Source organism: Ovis aries, chromosome 17 (assembly GCF_016772045.2).
Source record: "Ovis aries strain OAR_USU_Benz2616 breed Rambouillet chromosome 17, ARS-UI_Ramb_v3.0, whole genome shotgun sequence".
Lineage (NCBI taxonomy): Eukaryota > Metazoa > Chordata > Mammalia > Artiodactyla > Bovidae > Ovis > Ovis aries.
Window position 1 is genome coordinate 58,263,877 of NC_056070.1, and position 20,680 is coordinate 58,284,556.

Sequence of the window (20,680 nt, forward strand, 5' to 3'; positions counted from 1 at the left end):
TCTCTTCGTCTCTGCTCTTGTCCCTCCCTGGGCATATCCCAGGCTGGCGGGCTGACTTTCACGCCCTGCTTCTCTGTTATGCATGCATCTCTGATTGCAAAAAAATGAAGATGTGCCATCCACTTTCCACTTTATCCCAGAGACACCAATCTGTTACATTCACCTACCTGGGTTTTACTTCATCATCTTTGTGTTTTTCTGTTGGCTTTGACGCCGGAGAGATGCCAAAGTGTTTTTCCACAGATTGATCACTACATCCACTTATTTCTAAGATACACTATGAACTTTAATGGACGGATACATTTTATTGTCAGTTTTCCACCCCATTAGCCACCACCACCAAAAGGTATAGTAATTCATCATAAAACAATAACATCATGACATGATTAGGACATATCAAATGTTGCACAGTTTGCCCAGTAGTTTCTGCATATTATAATATTTGGCCTCTGTAATCATTAGCCTGTTCAGGTGGGTAAAGCAGCAATTAACTTGCTCCCAGTTTCACAAACACAGAAACTAGGGGAGGTTCAAAAAGGCTCCACTATCTGCCAAAGGGCATAAGCTGGTATGTGGCAGGACTATGACCTTCTGGTAATCAGACTTCAAATCCTGGGATGATTCAAACTTGCTTTCACCTACCAGGACTAAGGTTCATTAAAAAGGGTTTCATTAAGCCTCAGTTTCCTTACCCGTAAAATGGCAACAGCAATACCCTGCTCACTTGGAAAGCAAAGTAAGATAATGGCTGTTGGTATCACAAACACACTCCAGACCACTGACATCAAAAGGGAAGGCGCTCTATTGCTTTTCCCCAAGACGCTCTCTTTCCCTTCATCTGCTGCCAGTTTGACTCAGCCCGGGTCTGATGAGGGCACAGAGGTCTGGGCCTGCGAATGTGATCATGCCCAGAAAACGGCACAAGCTGGAAATTCATCCAAGGTTCTGGGAAACTCCATCTCCTCTACCCTCCACCAGGACCTTGATCTTCTGGGCCAGGCAACTAATGCAATGTGTGAGAGGCATGTTGACGCCTTGGAACGAATTCTCCAAATTGCTTTTATGCAACTTTGGGTGGCCCCAGAAAGTGGTGAAACTGCTTACTCCTCAAAGTCCATTTTGAAAACAGATGGACATAATCTGAAAGCTTGGCTTGAGTTTCAACCCTGTACTAGAGACCATCACTGGCTAGTCCTTTCCCCTTGTGCACTAGGTGGTCAGTAGAAAATGCAAAATTATACATGAGGCTTGCATCCTATTTCTGCTCAAGAATTCTGCTCTAGGCATGTGTGCACCTAATAACAGGGTGGGATCTGAAGGTTACAGTGTGACTGAGGGCTACTATATCATTCTCCAACGAAGGGGGTGTGGGTTCCAAGTGCAACAAAGCTCCCCACTTTCCCACTGAGGGTCAGACTCTTCTGCTCACCTGTTATACAGCTGCTGAGAACTGAATGTGTAGAGCACATAGAGGGTGTTCCCCGCTAGAAAGGCCAAGATCCACAAGATGACCAGCACCGACCTCTTCTCCTGGAGACAAAGCAAGAGATCTGTGGGGAGGCTGAAATGTCAAAGGTACACCTCGCAGAATATTCTAGAATGCTCCCCAACAAGGGGCAAATGTTCCCTTTCTCAAAGGTTTGGAGGAAACACGGCTAATGGTGAAAGGAAGGGTGTTGGCATCTTTCCATCCCACTGGAACCTAAGCAATGGTTACAGTGGAGGTAACAGAAATGTGTGAACTTGCTTGGAGAACTATCCAGAATCAGAAGGGCACCATGCTTAGCAAAACTGATTCTGGAGCTGGATGACCTGGCTTCAAATCCTTGATCTGCTACTTGGGAGCTGTTCAACCCTGGGCAATGACTTAAACTCACTGCATTTCTCTTTCCTCACCCGCTAAAAGGGTGCGTATTATATCAACTTATAAAGTCGTGAGAGCTAATGTACATGAACCGTTTAGAACAGTGACTGCCATATAGGAAATGTTAGTTTACATTTACTGTTAGGGACTGAGGCACTGAGAATTTAAGCAACTCTTGCTCAAGGACACATGTTTTAATAACTTTTTTTTTTTTTTGACCACACTGTGAGGCATGTGGAGTCTTAGTTCCCTGGCCAGGGTGCGAACTCGTGCCCCCTGTAGTGAAAACGTGGAGTCCTAACCACTGCTCCGCCAAGGAAGTCCTTTAGGGGCATATATTTTAAGGTCCAGTGCCCTTATTCAAAAGTGAGGTTTTGTTAAGGTTTAAGTAAATGTGACAAATATAAACATTTAGTCGGGCATAGGAGCATGTTTCAGGCTCACTAAGTGGCAGGACCTGTTATTCCAACTTCACAACCCAGCACTCGATTCAGATTGACAAGTCAGAAATTGCTGTTCTAACTTTTTCTGGTATGCACCTTTCCGGACTGACCATTCAGCGTAGGGGCACGTTTGTAGGACTACAGTCAGCTTTGTACACGTCGACGTCAAAGCCCTCTGCAATCCAGCCCAGTTTCTCTTTCTTCAGACTTGTTTCTGATTCGTCCCCAGGAAGACAAGCTGGGAAACCTTCTCAGTTTGTTTTCTTAGTAGTCTCTCAGCCTGAGAGCAAACCTAGGAAATTTCTAGAGGATGCGTAGAGCAGGGTGTTCCCGCCTGTGTACCCTGGGATACAGAATCAGACCCAGTGCTGTAGATTCTCAAAAGCCTATCTCTTCCTGGACCAGGGCGGCTGCATTGCTGGAATAAGATGAGGTCATAACTTTCCCAGTGTAACCTTCCCTGTGGTTTCGGTAAATGCTCCAGTCTCCAGACACAGCTCAGTACTTCACCCACTGTTACAACACACATTTCCATAGAGCAGACAAAATAAATGCATCTCCATCCACCCATTATTCCAGGAGTGGTCAAGGTTAACGGCTCGAGAAACCACCTCCAACCAACCAACTGCTCTTATCAATGTGATTAATCCACTCGGCAGCCCTTTTTATGCCAATAAATAATAGATTCCAGCTTAATCCCCTGTAAATCTGAACCAAAAGTAGAAGAGAGAGGGAATGAGCAATGCCCTGAGAAGCCAGACTCTGGAGGACAGGTGGGGTAGTTCTCCAGTAGTCAGCTGAGATTCCTAAACCAAGAGTCGTGTAGACCTACTGCCACTGAAATGTGCACATATAGGCAAAACATCACCCGAGTCTTCAAAGGTGCAAAGACCCCAGAAACCTATTCATGGATACAGGCATTCCCTTGTCCTTACAATTCAAGTCAAGGCACCCTGAGGATGTTACTGCATCTGAGAAAGAGAGAGCCCCAACAGCCCCACTATGACACTGAACAACCTGCTCTTTTTTATAGGTCATTTAAAAAAAAATCATTTATTTATTTATTTGGCTGCGTGGGGTGTCAGTTGAGGCATGTGGGAACTTGGTTGCATCATGCGGGATCATTTGTTGTGCAGCACAGACTCCTTGGTTGTGGCCATGTGCAGGTTCAGCTGTTGGGTCCTGTGGGCCCAGCTGCTCCATGGCATGTGGGTCTTTATTCCCTGAGCAGGGATTGAACCTGTGTCCCCTGCATCACAAGGAAGATTCTCAACCGTTGGACCACCAGGGAAGTCCCAACTTGTTGTTCTAATAGCAACAGAAAGGGGTTGGCGTGAAGAAGACGAGACTGAGGGTCAAGAAGAACCTCTGGCTTCATGCCCTACTCCTGACTTCAACGTTTAAAATAAAGACTGAGCTGGCATTTTCACCTCATGGAGGCCTAGGTGCTTCCAAGAAAGCAGACGACCCCAAAGCAGGGTCAGAGAGGATTGTGGCTATGATAGGAGCCCATGTGCCGCAGAATACACAGGCTTGTTAAGGAAAAATAGCTAAGTTGTTCCTATGAGCCAGGTGCTGCACAAAACACATTCCACACACCACCTTGCTTAATTCTCTCAGTGGGTGAAGTGGATGTGGCAATTCCTTGCCCAGAGGTGGCATCTGAGGATGAGATCAGTGAGGTCACCCCTCTAAGGGCTTGCAGGAGGGTGGAGATGCTGGGATTTGAACCTGGGGGAGCACAGGCTCTGGGCACAGTGCCTGGATTCATATCCTGACACCATGCTTCGCACTGGCTGTATGGCCTTAGGCAGAAAACTTAGATCTTAGCCAAGAAATTATGGGCCACTGTTTCCTCATTGGAAAAATAAACTGTGATTCTGCCTGCCTCCCAAGCTGCTGGGACGGATCTCCCAGATGAGCTGTGAAATGGGTCCAGCACTGTGCTGGACACATTGAGTGCTCAGCAGGTATCAGAAGGCACTGGGGATGATGGTGGTGAGACCCACACAGCCACCCAGAAGTGCCACTGGGGTGGCCTTAACCATGAGGGTGGGTTGGAAATGAGTTAACTGACTGAATGTCAGGAGGGTAAGGGGACTCGGCTAGGGGCATGAGAGGAGAGGCTGCTCTTGGAAGGGAGAAGGGTGGCACATCTGGGACCTCCCAGGGTAGGAGGCAGAAGAATGACTCCCAAAGGTGCTCCTGTTCTAACTCCCGCAGCCTGTGAATCTGTTCGGTTCCATGGTGATAACGGTTGCAGGTGGAATTAAGATTGCTAATTAGCTGACCCTGCGTTGGGGAGAGTTTCCTGCATTATCCGCGGGGTTGGTCCAAATAATCCTAAGAGCCCTGAGAGTGGAAGAAGGAGACAGAAGAGCAGAGTCAGAGGGGGATGTGTCTATGGAAGGATGTTCACAGATGCAATGTGGGTGGCCCAGAGGAGAAGGGGCCAGGAGCCATCGAATGTGAGTGACTGCTAGGACCTGGAAAAGGTGAGGAAAGAGACCGTCCTCTGAACCCTCCAGAAGGAAGACAGTCCTGTGGACACCTTGATCTTAGGTTAGGGGAATCCACTTCAGACTTCTGACCTATAGAACCACGAGGAACCCATTTGTGTGGTTTTAAGCCAATGAGTTTGTGGTCATTTGTTACAGCAGCGCTGGAAGGTTGATTTGCCAGGTGACTCACCTTTAGAGAGACCTGTTCCCGGAGTGTGGAGTTGGCATAGGCGAAGGTGCTGGCCATTCCAATGCACACAGCAATGCCTGCAGGGCAGAGGAAGGGCCAAGACCACCGACTTAGATGTGTCAGGTCTGGCCTGGGTTACTAGGGACATGGGACACATACCTGCCCTCCTCAGAGTCAACACACCAACCACAGAGGAGAGAGAAAATCCCATCTCTGGGGCATTTGGGCTGCCATGTATATTGCTGGGAACCTCAAGGCCCCTGACTTAGGGATGGGACTGAGGCCACTGGGGGGAGGGTATTTTATAGGACCAGTTAGCATGGGCTGTGCAGTCTGGTAAGATCTGGGTTCAAATCTCAGTTCTGCCACCTTCTCTCTGTGTGAGTTTGGACTAGTCACTGCCCCGCTCTGAGCCCAGTTTCCTCCTCTGTAAAAACAGAATAATAACAGGACTGAACTCAAGGAGGGATACTGCTTACAGTGCACAATCTCTAGCAGTTTCTGTTGTTGCTGTTCAGTCACCAAGTCATGTCTCACTCTTCGCGACCCCATGGACTGCAGCACGCCAGGCTTCCCCATTCTTCACTAACTCCGGGAGTTTGCTCGGACTCATGTCCATTGAGTCAGTGATGCTATCTAACCATCTCATCCTCCGCTAGCCTCTTCTTTTGCCTTCAATCTTTCCCAGCACCAGACTCCTTTCCAATGAGCTGGGTCTTCGCATCAGGTAGACAAAGTATTTCTATTTTCAAAAAGAATCTGAGGCATGTTATTTGTAATAAAAGCATATGTAGCAAAAGGCCACAGCACCATAAGAAATGGAAGTTTCATGCTAAAAGGGAAAAGAATTCCTAGCTGACAGGAAAACACGACCTTTGGAGAGGGGGGAAAAGAATGGAGTTTTATTCCACAATTTGCTAAGCTACAGTCAGAATTCTCCCTGAGCAGGGATTTTCAAATCCTACTTTTTGTTCCTTGTGGACAGGATTCTGCTTTTACACAATGTACAGAATTTCCCATGCTTGCAGTTCACTTTTACTTTTTAAATAGTACATGTATTCCATGCATGCTTCCAGATCTACTTTATAAAAGATGAGTTGCTTTCCTGAAAACATATCAAATCAAAATCAGTAACCCCACAATCCCTTCTTATACTCTTTGATCAACTGAACAAACCTGACAACTGAGAAAGAATATGACCAAACTTGGGAATAAAACTTGGTGGCAAGTTTGCTGGAATTCAGGTAAGCAGAAACAGGCCAGCTTCTGTTTCTAGGAATAAAAAGGAAGGTGGAGAAGGGCATGGCAACTCACTCCAGTATTCTCGCCTGGAGAATCCCATGGACAGAGGAGTCAGTGGTCTATACACTCCATGGGGTTGCAAAAAGCCAGACCTGACTGAGTGACTAACACTTTCACTTTCTTTCATGAAAAGGTATAGGTGTACAGTATAATCTTTATGTACATTAGGAGAAAGGGGGGACGGAGAAAGGAGGGGCCTGCAAAGGTTGAGGCTCAGTAGCTTGCAAAGTTTAGAAGCAAGGGGCAGAACCTCCCGCTTGAAGCTTTGTCCACAGCACCTGGGGAAAGGGCTCAGACACCCAAGAAGGGGACCGGCACCATTGCCACAGGCACCTGAGTCCGGCTGGTGCTAGACTTGGAAGGAGGTGCTGAAGGGCCCAGAACCCAGTGCGTACGCGATTATAGAAACCAAAAAAGCCACCATTTTTTAATTGGTCAAAAAGAAAAAAAAGGAAGGGACTGATATGGTAGCATCCCGAAAAGGAAGGAGTGACCTGGGTCAGCTGGAACATACCAGAAAGGGGCAAATAAGACACAAATGATGGCCTAACCTCTTCTAGATATTTCTTGTGGGATGTACTAGGCTATGTACTAGGCTATGAGATAATTTGTACTGTAATTTCTACCATAAGATAAAAACAATAGCCTAAAACTCTCCAGGACACAGCAACACCATGATCTAATACCAGTAACAGAAATAAATAGCAGTGGGCCAAAGACCACGTTTATTGAACGCTAAGTATGTGTCAGGTATTATGCTAAGTACTTCATGAATCATTATTTTCCTTCCTAGTAATTGGCTGTATTCATTGAGCACTTGCTATGTGCAGGATTCCACATTAAATATTTTACAGGTACTAACAATGAATATAATAAAGATGATTATCTACACTTGGACAGCACTTCTTCTCTGCCAGGCACTGACCTATGGGCTTAACACATGTTTACTCATTTAACCTTACTCAGTCTTATGAAGGCAGAAGCTGTACATATAATAGTATCTGTAACACACCGTTATAGTATATGCGTATCTATGATACCTACATAATAGCATATGAAATAGTACAGCTGTTCCTAACCTTTCTGGTACCAGGAACTGACTTCATGGAAGATAATTTTTCAATAGGTCAGGGATGGGGGGAATGGTTTCTGGGTGATTCAAGCACATTACATTTATTATGCACTTTACTTCTAATCTAATGCCACCGCCGAGCTGACAGGAGGTACTGTTGCTCGGCCTGGAGGTTGGGGACCCCTGAATAGTACAAATACTATTTTAATCCTCATTTTATGGACATTGGGACTAAAGCACAGAGAGGTTAAATAATGTCCCCAGCATCACACAGCTAGGAAGGGGAAGAATTCAGGTTCAGATCGGAGAAGTCTAAACTCCTCCACGCCTTCAAGTCACCCAACCAGCTGAAAGTTTCTATCACAACCCTTGCTGGACAGATGAGGAAACAGGCTCAGAGAAGGCTAGTCGACCAGGATTTGAACCCAGGTCTGAAGCGGAATCCTGGCCTTTAAAGGACTTTGCACCATGAGGACCTCTACTGCCTGCCCTTGGCACTTGGGATGGAGACCCCCAACCCCTTGGGTTAAGTGGCAGGCATTGACCCCTGCATCTCCCCGACACTCACCGAGCTTATGCTGGAAGCATAATTTGGCCAGGAGGATGAGGATGAAGGGCAGCCCTTTCTGGAGCCAGCAGATCACAGCCTTCAGCTCTGACAAGGCTGGGGCTGGTGTCCCAGGCTGCTCATCGCCTGCCTCCTCCGAGTGTGAGCGGTGGTCCCCACCCACGTGCTGCAGCAGGGAGCCCCCGCGGTGGCTGCCGTGGTGGAAGTGGTGGTGGGGCTGCCGATGGTGGTGGTAGGCGCCCCCCTCGCCACGACCCCCGCCTTCCTCCCTGGATGCCGGCATCTGTAGGAACACGTCCCCACCACCAGCCGCGGCCCCCAGGACCAAGCTGGATGGGAATGGGGTGGTGGGGAGGCCGCCTGCCGGGAGGCCGGATAAGCCCGAGAAGAGCGCTGGTGGGGAGGCCGCTTCCGCCTTCAGACTCTCAAAGACGCCACCTTCGTCCACACTCGCCTCGGAGCTGAGCGCTTGGCTGCGATTTCTGGACCAGTCAGGCAGTGGAGGATGGGGGGCAAATGACAGGATCAATAATGTTATGGGCTGAATTGTGCCCCCTCCCCCAGGAAAATCATACATTGACACCCTAACCCCCAGTACCTCAGCATGCAATTGTTTTTGAAGAAGGGTTTTTGCAGAGGTGATTAAGTTAAAAGGAGATTATTAGTGCCAGCCCTTGTCCAGGTTCCCTGGTGGCTCAGATGGGAAAGCATCTGCCTGCAGTGCAGGAGACTAGGGTTTGATCCCTGGGTGGGAAAGATCCCCTGGAGAAGGGCATGGCAACCCACTCCAGTATTCTTGCCTGGGAAATCCCATAGACAGAGGAGCCTGGTGGTCTACAGTCCATGGGGTTGCAAAGAGTCAGACACGACTGAGCGACTGACACTTTAATCCAATATGACTTTTGTCCTTACAAGAGGAAATCTGGACACAGACACAAGAAAGGGTGGATGATATGATGACACAGGGAGGAGGTGGCCATCTGCAAGCCACCAAGAGAGCCTCAGAAGAAACCAACCCTACTGACACCCTGACCTTGGACTTCCAGCATCCAGAACTGTGAGAAAATAAATTTCTGTCATTTAAGCCACCTAGTCTACAACACCCTGTCATGGCCAGCCCTTGCAAATTAATACAAGTAATAATAGCAATAGGGTTATAATCTTTACTGAAAATTTCCTATGTGCCAGATACTTTTTCCAAGTGCTTTTCATTAAATTAACTCATTAAGTCTTCCTATCAACCCTGTGAGTTAGGTACTAATAATACCCCCATTTTACAGATCAAGAAACTGAGGCACAGAAAAGAGTAACTTGTCTAAAGTCACACAGCTGGTAAGGGGTGGTACAGAGAGATTCAAACCCAGAAGGCTACCTCTAGAGTCTGCTTTCTTAACCACTTTACTTCACTGAAAAGGGAGCGCAGGGTCCTACGATTCGAGAATAACCTCAGGAACTCAGGTTCCCCTGGCTCTGTCATCTCCAAGTTCAATGATTCCCAGTTCCCAAGAGGATCCACCGTGGTTACAGCTGATATTTGGAGGGTGGCAGAGAGTAATGGGAAGAAGACTTAATTGGAGAAGCCCAGGTGTGAACCCTAGCTCCACCCTTCCTAGGGCTCTTAACAAGTCTACACTTGGTTTTCTCACCTGGAAAATGGGTATAAACACCGTTCATGCATAGAATTCCTGGGGATCAAATTTATCGGATACTAAGTAAATGGGAACTCTTATCTCTATCCCTATGCAAAACCTCCAGGGCTAACTGCCATTTCTAGTTCCAAGCACAGCCTCTTGTACTGAAATCAGATAAAGCATGCTGATGCTCTTTCAGAGCCACTGCCAGAGGAGCAGAGAGCCTAGAGTTACTCTTCCAAGAATGCAGAGCCTTGAACTGGGTGCCCTTTCCCATAAACACCAGGCCCCAGAGCCCTGGATGTCATGTCTTCTCTTGGACTTGTCCTTTTCAAATGGAATCAGTCCACAGAACAGGTGGAACTGATTAGTTTAATGTGCTGTGTCAGTGGGAGGGGCAAAGAGCCACCCTCTTCCTCCTCCTCTCACCCCAGAAGAGGGCCCCCAAGGCACCTCCACAGACCCCTTCAGTATACCTAAAACACCCAGAGTTTACTCCAAGTGAGAGATGACTTCCACTCATCCTCTGGACTCCGCAACCCAGGGCATACAGTAGGTGCTTAATAAATGCACGGCAGCTATCACCCAGGCACGAAATGGCCCCTGAGGGAGGCTCCAGGGAAGGTTTTACACTGCCTTCACACTTGACCTTATATAAACTATCTCCCACTCAGAGAACAGGGTGAATAAAAAAAAAAAATCCAACATATATTCAATTATTTCACTATCCCACTAAAAGGGCTTCCCATTCTAAATGCTTTCCTGCAGTCTCAGATAGATCCCATAGTTAGGGACTAATATCATTCCCATTTTATAGATGAAGAAACTGAGTCCGTTAGCACAGCACAGCACACAGACTCAGTCTCAGAGAGATGAACTTGCCAGACAGCCTGGATTAGCTCTGGCCCATCCCAAGCTTGGGATGATGATAAAGATAATAATAACTAACACCATGGCTATGATCCTCAAGAGGCCTTTAGCTTTTTCTGCACTTTAAGAAGCTGAACTGAGAAAGCAGGAGTCCTGGCAGGTACCCACAGAGGCCACCCTCTCCCCCACTATCTCACCACGTGCCCTTTTCTCACTACCCAAGCGCTTCCTACTGGAGGGCCTTTGCCAAGCCCAGCCCCTTCACTGGTTGGCCCCACCAGGAAACCTACACTGATCCATCAGATTTCAGCTAAAACTCTCTCTTTCTCGGGGCAGCTTTGCCCACCTCCCAGACAATGACAGTCTCTTTGCTCTCTGTCCTCACTGTACCCTAACCTCCTATCATCCAGGCACAAAATGGGACTGATCATAGTTATTTTACTCCTTACCTGTGACTCTCAGCCCTGCATGTACATTATAATCATTCAGGGGAGTTTTTGAAAAATACAGGCCTTGGACCTAGTGTTGACCAACTGAATCAAAAATCTCTGGGGTTGGACAGTATACCACAAGCTACAACGCAGGACACTGATTTGTTTACATGGCCTGTTCTCCTACTAGACTGTAAGCTCCTTGAGGCCACACACTGTATCTGATTCACTTCTTTGTTCTCAGTGCCCAGCCAGCGGCATAGACCAAAGCAGGTGCCTCGGACATTAGAAGATGAAACAGCTAGATAAAACCCAATCAATGAAAAAGAAACACTTAGAAGTATACAAATTCATTGAAGTTATAATATTAATTCTAACTTGAAAAAAAATCTCTGGGGTTGGGTCGCAGCACTTCTATTCCCTCAGAGCCCCCAGGTGATTATAACATGTACTTGGCACTAAGAATGGTATTTCAGACTGGGCCCTGCTCCATAAAGACCATGACTGTCTGCCCTCCATTGGATTGCCATGACCCAGCACAACGCACCTGGCACACAGAACATGCTCAATAAATATTATTTGAAAGAATGAATGAATAAGTTACACTAAAGGCTCTGAGAAGGCCTGCAATTGAAAACATTAACTTTGTTTAAACCTAGTATTTCCCAAACTTATTTGATCACGGGATTATTTTCCTCCACAGAAAACCTACTCACATCTTGAAGAACATCTGTTAAACCCGGCAAGGGAGATTCTGATCTGCAGAAATCTTGGGACTGGCTTCACCGGCCTTACAAACTTGACCCAGGGGTAAGTTATTATAAACCACCAACTTTATGCCCGGGCAAGGGAGGGAACTTGAAGATGGCTATCTATTCCCCCACCTCCCATGGCCCATCCCTGCTGGCTCCAAAAGCCCAGGAAATGTGTGGGCCTAGTTTCTTGAGCTTGGGATGATGATAAAGACAATAATAACTAACACCATGGCTATGATCCTCAAGGGGCCTTCAGCTTTTTCTGCACTTTAAGAAGCTGAACTGAGGCAGCAGGAGTCCTGGCAGGTGCCCACAGAGGCCACCTTCTCCCCCACTATCCCAGGGGCTCTGGAAAACCTCCTGCCTGCCTTAAGCTCGCCAGCACTCTGAGCTCACTGGGCTCAGGGGACTTCTAGTACAACCAGGGAAGGCCCAACCCACCAAGGGCCTTTTTATAGCTGGCCTCCCTTCCCTGGGCCTTTCCCCAGCATGCAGTTGAGATTTCAGCCTAAATGGGAAAGAATAATCCTTGGGGGAAGCAGAGGGTGAGCTTCCAACTTAACTACTTAAAGGCTAGAATGTGAAGCAACCTGGAAGAACAGTGAACCCATCAAAATAGGAGATAGCTGAAATGTAGAGTCTCAAAGCACATACTTCGCAGAGGTCAAATTGACTGGGGCCTGAATCTCAGCCCTGCCACTTCTTGTCTGTGTGACTTCAGGTATCTTACTTACCTTCTCTGAGCCCCAGTTTCCTCATTTATAAAATGGTGATAAAAACAGTCCTGACGTCCACTGGCTAATATGAGGGTGACATAGGAAAGTATACAAGTCACAGTGGCCATTATTTTTCTAGTGTCATCTCTGCCCCCAAAGACCTCACCATTCATTTAAAAGCGGAGAGCAGTTCTGTCTTTGGAGGCTGGAAAAAGCTCCAACGGCGCAGCTTATCAAACATCCCAGGTGCTGTGTTTCTGTATTTTCACTCATTCACAAGCAACCCTGAGTTTTGTTATCTGCCATTTATGGACGGGGGAACTAAAGCCTAGAGGTGAAGGTGCTTGCCAAAGGCACGGAAGTGGGAAGTGACTGATGTGAGATTTTGTCGAAGGGTTATCTGACTAAAGGAGTTTTTCCCCAGAGAACAGGGAGGATTCATACAAAACTCAACACTGGCACTGGTGAGTACTTGTGATTTTGCTGTGAACCTCAGAGTCACAGGGGACTTGAAATAGGAAAAGCTTGGTTGCCAGCTCCTTGGGTGTATATTCCAGCATGGTGAGAGGGCTGGGCCAGGAGACTGTCACAACCTGAGAACAGGGCCCCACGGTCTGTACTCTTTTTGGCTTACGTAGATAGAAATCCTAGTTCATTAGTGTTTTACCTGTTGTTTTCTTAGGTTCTGTATTTGTCTATTTGGCATCTGCTCATTATGGGGCTTCCCTGGTGGCTCACACAGTAAAGAATCTGCATGCAATGCAGGAGACCTGGGTTCGATCTCTGGGTCAGGAAGATCCCCCTGGAGAAGGAAATGGCGACCCACTCCAGTATTCTTGCCTGGAGAACTCTACACATAGAGAAGCCTGGCAGGCTACAGTCACTGGGGTCGGAGAGAGTCAGATACAACTGAGTGACTAACACTTTCATACACACATTGTAGGGTCAAACTAATGGCCAAACTTGTTTACAGTTTCCCTGTGACCCAGAGCCTATATCCCCAACCATCTCCTTTATCTAATTCACATTCTCAGCCAATATTTCCTCTGCCTCAAATCACCCTGGGCCAGGTACCAGACAGCTAGAGACCACTCCTATAGCATAGAGGCCACCAACATTATTCAAACTAGTCAATGCTATGCTGTTTCCTCTGCCCTGCTTTACTTTGTGTGGAAAACACAATAAACGCTGTGACCTATGCTTTCCCTTTGCTCCTTTCTGTCTCCTGGCTGACCCTGGTGCTTCCCCATGTGGCCCTGCGTAGGATGGGATGCCCTTTTCTCTTGGGAAGTGCAAGCAATAAAAATCTTCTTTCAAGGTCATCAGCCTCTCCATGTTCCCACCCAGACACCTCTATAAATTAAAATCTCCTGGGTGCAATCATTGACACAGTCAAGTGGTCCACTGGCTGCACAGGCTTTGAGAATTACCGTAAGAGCAACAGCAAGCTGTTGTGTGTTGAGGATATGAAGTCATCTTTGTGCAAAGCAGTTTCCGATCAGATCTCCTCCACCCTTCTGACAAGTAGCCCTGAGGAGCAGGTAACATTCAATCCAGTTTTGGGTCGTCCCGACCACCTGAAGCTCAGAGCCTCGGATGGAATGAGAGTGATGCCTACCTTTCAGGTGGAACGTTTTCTGTGTTGCTGCTGTGGCGTCTCTGCATTTTCCTTAAGACCTAAAAGTCAACACAGGCATGAACCAGAGTCTCCCAACATTCCCAGCACCTAGATTGCCATGGTAACTATAAATAAGTACTACTCATATCTTATATCCCTAGAGCTTTCTGACATTTTGCAAACTGGGTTTCAGTCTGGTATGTCATTCAACCCTCAAATCAACTTTCTGTCCCCTGAGGAAAGTGTCATTCATGGATGAGGAGGATGAGACTTGAAGGTGGAGGAAGTCTTCACAGGAGAGGAGAAAGAAGTGAACTATAAAGCAAAGAGGTGCGGGAGGAGGTGCAGTAGACAGACATTTGGGAGACACAGATCCTGGACTGATGCCACCCTTAATTTGCTGTGTGACCCTGGACAAGTCAGTAACCTCTTGGTGGCCTCAGAGTCCCCATAGGTTCAAAGGGAGAGGGGTGGAGTGTCTGAACCCAGAGCTTCCTTCCAGCCCTCACATTTGGTAATGAAGATGCGAATCCCCATGCAGACACGTCACCTGGTTCACTGTGAGGAACCACATGGACTTCAGAACTCCATGTTGACGACACCTCAGGTGGGCATTCAGGGTTCCAGGTGGGGATGTGACCACTGGATTCCAGAGAAAGCAGATCTCTCCCTCTTCCTTCTCTCCAAAGGGACACAGGAGCTTACCAGAGATTCCAAATCCTAGATGGCACAGAATACTTAAGTGACTAGTCCATGGGATGCCTTGAACCTAAGAGGTCTTAGGGCTTCATGGGGGGGGGGGGGTGGCTATAAACAGAAGGTTATGTTGCCTCCTTATCCTTTGCTAGCCTCCCATTGATCCCTCATTGGTATTCCTGAGGACAGTTATGATCTGAACATATTTTGCCCTATTGTCAAACTCTGAGTCCTGATTGGGAAATATAGACATGTTTTAGGGCCTCCAAAGGTGACCCACTGTAACCAGAAGAAAATCAAAGTTCTGTTCCTGGCCTGCAGGCCTCACCTGTCCCCAACCTCACCTGCCTCCACTCTCCCTTTAACCAAGCCCCTTCAATCATACTGGTCTTTTCGTTTTTCAAAGATGCCAGCTTGTTCCTGTCTCAGGGCCTTTGTGCTTGCTGTTCGCTCTCCCCAGAATGCTGTTCCTTCTGGCTAGCTCCCTCAGGTCAAATGTCGCCTCCTCCTAGAGGTCTTCTCTTCTCACCCTCCTGACCCACCATATGTTGCCCTGTTTAACTATCTTCATAGCATCGATCAGTTATTTACATGCTTGCTTATTTATTTATGCTCTGTCCCCCATTAGAATATAAACGCTATAAAAGTAAGGATCCATCTGCCTCGTTTGCCCTTCCACCTCCACATGTAGAACACTGCCTGGCACAGAGCTGCATTCAACAAGTAAAACATCAATGGGTCTCTCACTTTACCTCTTTCTATATATGCCTTGCTCCTTCCCTGACCTCTCACCCTAGAGAAGAAACAAAAGCCAGACACTTTATATGAATAGGTTTAGCTTCCTTAAATATTTTCTTGTCGCAGAACAAAAGATGATATCTGGCTTAGTTCAAGGCGCCATAATTGGCTGTTGAGTGATTTCTTGATCCTGACCAGCCTTCTTCAGGGGACAGTACTGGTGTTACCAGGGCTGCTGATTAGAAACAATTCACCAGAGAAGCCTTCTTTCTTTTTGGAAAATCACCCAAAACACAAACCAAAACAAAACTGGTCAGTAGCACCATCTCCATATATGAAGGAAAGTTTATCCCATAATTGCACTCATCTCACATGCTAGCAAAGCAATGCTCAAAATTCTCCAAGCTAGGCTTCAGCAGTATGTGAACCTAGAACTTCCAGATGTTCAAGCTGCATTTGGAAAAGGCAGAGGAACCAGAGATCAAATTGCCAACAGCTGGATCATAGAAAAAGCAAGAGAATTCCAGAAAAACATCTACTTCTCCTTCATTGACTATGCTAAAGCCTTTGACTATGTGGATCACAACAAACTGGAAAATTCTTAAAGATTTGGGAATACCAGAACACCTTACCTGCCTCCTGAGAAATCTATATACTGGTCAAGAAGCAACAGTTAGAACTGGACATCGAACAAAAGATTGGCTCCAAATTGGGAAAAGAGTATGTCAAGACTGCATACTGTCACTCTGCTTATTTAATTTATATGCAGAGCACATCATGAGAAATGCTGGGCTAGATGAAGAACAAGCTGGAATCAAGATTGCCGGGAGAAATATCAATAACCTCAGATATGCAGATGACACCACCCTTGAGGTAGAAAGAGGAACTAAAGAGCCTCTTGATGAAAATGAAAAAGGAGAGTGAAAAAGCTGGCTTAAAACTCAACATTCAGAAAACTAAGATCATGGCATCTGGTCCCATCACTTCATGGCAAATAGATACAGAAACAATGAAAACAGGAGAGAATTTATTTTCTGGGGCTGCAAAATCACTGCAGATGGTGACTGCAGCCATGAAATTCAAAGATGCTTGCTCCTTGGAAGGAAAGCTATGACAAACCTAGACAGCATATTAAAATGCAGAGACACGACTTTGCTGACAAAGATCCATCTAGTCAAAGCTATGGTTTTTCCATTAGTCATGTATGGATGTGCGAGTTGGACCATAAAGAAAGTTGAGCACTTTAGAATTGATACTTTTGAACTGTGGTGTGGGAGAAGACTCTTGAGAGTCCCTTGTACTGCAAGGAGATCAAACCAGTCCATCCTAAAGGAAATCAGTCCTGAACATTCATTGGAAGGACTGATGCTGAAGCTGAAGTGCCAATACTTTGGCCACTCGATACGAAGAACTGACTCATTGGAAAAGACCGTGATGCTTGGAAAGATTGAAGGCAGAAGAAGGGGATGACAGAGGAAGAGATGGCTGGATGGCATCACTAACTCAATAGGTATGAGTTTGAGCAAGCTCCAGGAGTTGGTGATGGACAGGTAAGCCTGGCGTGCTGCAGTCCATGAGGTCACAAAGAGTCGGACACGACTGAGTGACTGAACTGAACTTATCCCATAAATCTATTTCAAGAACCTGCAATCTTGCCTTAATGCCCCCTCCCCCCACAATGATTCCTCATCACCTACAAATCCTTGGGGAAAATAAAATACCGAATCCCAGGTTTCAGGACTTTCCTCGTGGTCCAGTGGCTAAGACTCTGTCCTCCCAATGCAGGGGGCCCAGGTTCCATCCTTGGTCAGGGAACTAGATCCCATATACTGCGGCAACTAAGAGCTCGAAAGCCACAAAGAAGATAGAAGATCCTGCATGCCGCAACTAAGACCCGGCGCAGTCAAATTATTGTTAAAAAAAAAAAATCCCAAGTTTCCATCCACAAATTTGCCACAGACTCCTAAATCAAATACCCAAGATCCCACTTTCAGATGCTTGCTTTCGAAGGGGCTTCAGGTTCTGTGTTAAAAGCAGGCCGTACATAACTATTCCGATACTGAATTCTGGAATAAAACGTTTGCATGTGGGATGCTTCTGAAATGACTGATTGAAATGCCTTTTTTATCCTCTGCTTCATACATCGCACTCCATTCCTAAGAAGGATTTTACCAAGAGTTTTCAGTGTAGGGGAGATTTTAAGTTGCATCCCCGGGCCGTTATATGACTGCACGGAAATGCACGCAAGAGCGCATCTCCCGCATCACTTGCATTGGAAGAAGGCAGGTGCGCTTCGAACACAATGCCGTGGGCGTTTTTCGTTCTTGCAACCAACGTTTAGCGCGAAACGCCCCAGGACTACAAGGGCAGATTACACTTACCATACTGGAGGGGGAAAAATAACGTTCTCTTTTTACCTGCACAAACGATTCAGCAATCACAGCGGCATCATTCACGTCCTTCCAAGCCAATCACTCGCGCGGCCGGGAGAGCACCTGACTTCCGAATGCTTCCGGCCTCTCCTCAGGTTTTTCTCCCAGGTCGCTAGGTCCGGCGCTAAGACCCGGGCATAGCTCCACCGGCCGCACGCACACGATTGCCCACCCCCTTCCCGAGATTTAGCCAATAAGAAGCCCCCGCTTTGTAGGGACCAATGAGGAGGAGGCTGAATGAGGCCCGGCGGGTGACGCGAGAGGGGAGGAGGCGGTGCGTGGGGCGGAGTCACGTGGGAGGTGAGAGGTGGCTGACGGGAGCTGGCTGGGCTGAGGGCCGCGGGGCCGTCGCCCGCCGCGAGCCATGGGGCTGCCGGCCGTGTAGGGGCCATGCCGCCGGGGCCCCGGGCCTGCCCCGCTCCGCGCCGGGATGGTGAACCTGGCGGCTATGGTGTGGCGCCGGCTCCTGCGGAAGAGGTGGGTGCTTGCCCTGGTCTTCGGGCTCTCGCTGGTCTACTTCCTCACCAGCACCTTCAAGCAGGTCAGTGCTGCCCCGGCTGCCCGGGTGAGGGAAGCTGCCTCTGCAGCCGCGCTGCCCGAGTGTCCGGCGCGCCGGGGCTGAGACGGGAGAAGGGACCTGCCCCTTTGGTTGGGACAGAGCTGGGACTCGAGCCCGCTGTGATGGGCCTCTAACGCTGTTCTTTTCACCCTCAGGGCTTCCTACCTGCCGGGCTCAAGGCTTCTCACCTGCCGGTCCCAGGGCTGAGCGGGGCTGGCATTTCTCCTTTCATCTTCACGGAGGTTTGGGGTGGGGTGTAGGTGTACTGTCCCCGTATTGTAGCGGGGGAACCTGGAGACTGGGAAAGGTGGAGATTCCTGGGCTATAAGTAGCCAAGCTGCGAGGCCAGCGCCGGTGTGCCTGGTTTTTATTTAATTTCGGGGCTCAGTGATCGCCAGGACCCCCGCGGTTCCCTTCCTATACAAAACAGGGTTGGGTGGAATTTTGTTTTCACCTGGCCACCCCCTGAGTTTTTCTTTTCTGTGCGAATTTCTGAAAGAAAAGGCAGAGAGCTTTGGTGGGAAATATGTTACCCAGAGCACGGGCAGGATGTTTAGAAATCGGTAGGAGCGTTTGGGCTTTTACAACGAATGAGCCTGCTTCAGAGGGTAACCGGGACAACCCTGCTTTATGCTGTTGCTCTGATGGGAGTTTAAAAAATCTCCCCTTTTCATTTTCAAGAGTCAAGTTCCTAAATAGAATGTATCAGTGAATAGAAAATTACTAAACAAGGGAGGGAATATATGTATACTTACGGCTGTTTCACGTTGTTGGACGGCAGAAACTAGCACAGTATTGGAAAGCAGTTATTTTCTAAGTTAAAAAAAAAAATCAGTAAAGGAGATGGTCACCCTAGTTTTAGCAGGTTGGTGGGGAACCTGTAAAAAGGGAAATTAGAGAACTGTATCCCACTTTTCACCTGTGTTACAAGCTTCCTCTGGTGACTAGGACGTGTGGGTGACATTCCTGTGAACTCAGTGCTTCTTGGATGTGTGTTTTCACAACTTCACAGACACCTTCTCGTGGTCACATGCTGTCCCCTGTCTGTCCCGCGGGTGCCACAGTGAGCAGGGACTCAGCCCCCTGCCTCCCTCCCACCTGCCGTTGCTCACCTCTAGCACCGTTGGTTTCAATATCAACTATATGCTGTTGGCTATCCTGATTTCTAACTCCAACCTCCACGGATTCAGAAACCCCCAGGTTCTTCTGTCCAGTTGCCTGCTTGAGTCCCTTTTGAATGTATTGTCAGCTCCTCTTACTTGTCCAAAACCGAACTCCTGATTCTCCAGCACCTGCACTTCCTCTCTAGTCTTCCCGGGCTCACTAGTTACTGTTCCTCAGGTAGTCCGGCCACAGATACTTTCTGCTTTACTTTATCTCACTCCTCGCCTGCAAAACATTTCCTCTGCCTCCACAGCAGATCCCGAATCTGTTCTTCTCTCCCAGTTGTCACCGCGGCCACCCTAGGGCAGGCTGCCTGGACCTCTGCAGGGGCCCACCCACAGGTCTCTGCTTTCTTTCTTGTCCTATAGTTTTTTCTCTATCAGCAGGAGGGGATGATCATCTGAATAGAAAAGAAGATACAGTTCTTCTTTGGATCCCCCTTGCATTTAGGTAAAACTCCAGGCTCAGTTCCAGGATCTCTGCATGGTGAGTCTTGTTAATTCAAGTGAGGCTTACTGTTACTGCCCCAGGTCACACCAGGTGACACAGTCTCAGTGACTTCAGTTTCTTGTCCATAGTCGTACTTTTTTTTTTGTGTGTGGTAGAAATTGCTTACTGAGGATTTCTGGATCATTTGTTTGTTTATCTGTTTCCCCTCACTCTCCCTTCTAGAACATAATTTTTTGGAGAACAGGGACTTTGTGTTGTTCATAGAATCCCAGTCTCTAGAATACTGCCAGACACTATCGTGGTTATTCAGATATTGGTTGAACAATCTAATCTTTATAATTGGGTGGCTTCCTTTCTTCCCAGTTTGGCACACTCCCACTGATTTTTCCTTTATTGACTCAGATGCTGTCTACTCTTTTACTTTCCCTACAGTCTCCTTTTTTGAGGGTTGGTTGTAGATGGGCATGTCATGAGGCTTGTGGGATCTTAGTTCCCTGACCAGGGATTGAACCCAGGCCCTTGGGTGAAAATGCGAAGTCCTAACCTCTGGACTACCAGGGAATTCTCACTACAACTACCTTTCACTCTGGTGTCCTGGTATTTGTTTTTTTTTTTAACTTTTGATCTATGGCCACAATCATAGAGGTGTGTGTGTTGGGGGGTGGGGGGGATGATTCTGA

The 20,680-nt window shown here is 47.6% G+C and overlaps 2 protein-coding genes across 16 annotated transcripts in view; one reads left to right on the plus strand and one right to left on the minus strand.

Moving 5' to 3' along the window:
* The window catches only part of RNFT2 (ring finger protein, transmembrane 2), a 63,344-nt gene extending 45,391 nt beyond the window's left edge, over window positions 1-17,953 (minus strand). For 2 of the 5 annotated variants that reach the window (XM_027956547.3, XM_060400781.1), the window contains exons 1-6: window positions 17,813-17,953; window positions 14,512-14,681; window positions 13,962-14,020; window positions 7,941-8,422; window positions 4,999-5,075; window positions 1,430-1,530 (exon numbers count right to left, since the gene is read on the minus strand). In XM_027956547.3, coding sequence (XP_027812348.1) covers window positions 1,430-1,530; window positions 4,999-5,075; window positions 7,941-8,422; window positions 13,962-14,020; window positions 14,512-14,535 — 743 coding nt within the window. In that variant the 5' untranslated portion in view covers window positions 14,536-14,681; window positions 17,813-17,953. Of the gene's footprint in view, window positions 1-1,429; window positions 1,531-4,998; window positions 5,076-7,940; window positions 8,423-13,773; window positions 13,874-13,961; window positions 14,682-17,812 lie in introns of those variants that run through there. The other 3 variants (XM_060400784.1, XM_060400782.1, XM_060400783.1) reach the window with 3 other exon arrangements.
* Window positions 17,954-18,120: 167 nt separating this feature from the next.
* Window positions 18,121-20,680, plus strand: part of SPRING1 (SREBF pathway regulator in golgi 1) — a 29,201-nt gene continuing 26,641 nt past the window's right edge. For 5 of the 11 annotated variants that reach the window (XM_060400793.1, XM_027956550.3, XM_060400785.1 and 2 more), the window contains exon 1: window positions 18,121-18,368. In XM_060400793.1, coding sequence (XP_060256776.1) covers window positions 18,258-18,368 — 111 coding nt within the window. In that variant the 5' untranslated portion in view covers window positions 18,121-18,257. Of the gene's footprint in view, window positions 18,369-19,933; window positions 20,037-20,680 lie in introns of all 11 variants that reach the window. The other 6 variants (XM_060400786.1, XM_012097860.4, XM_060400790.1 and 3 more) reach the window with 5 other exon arrangements.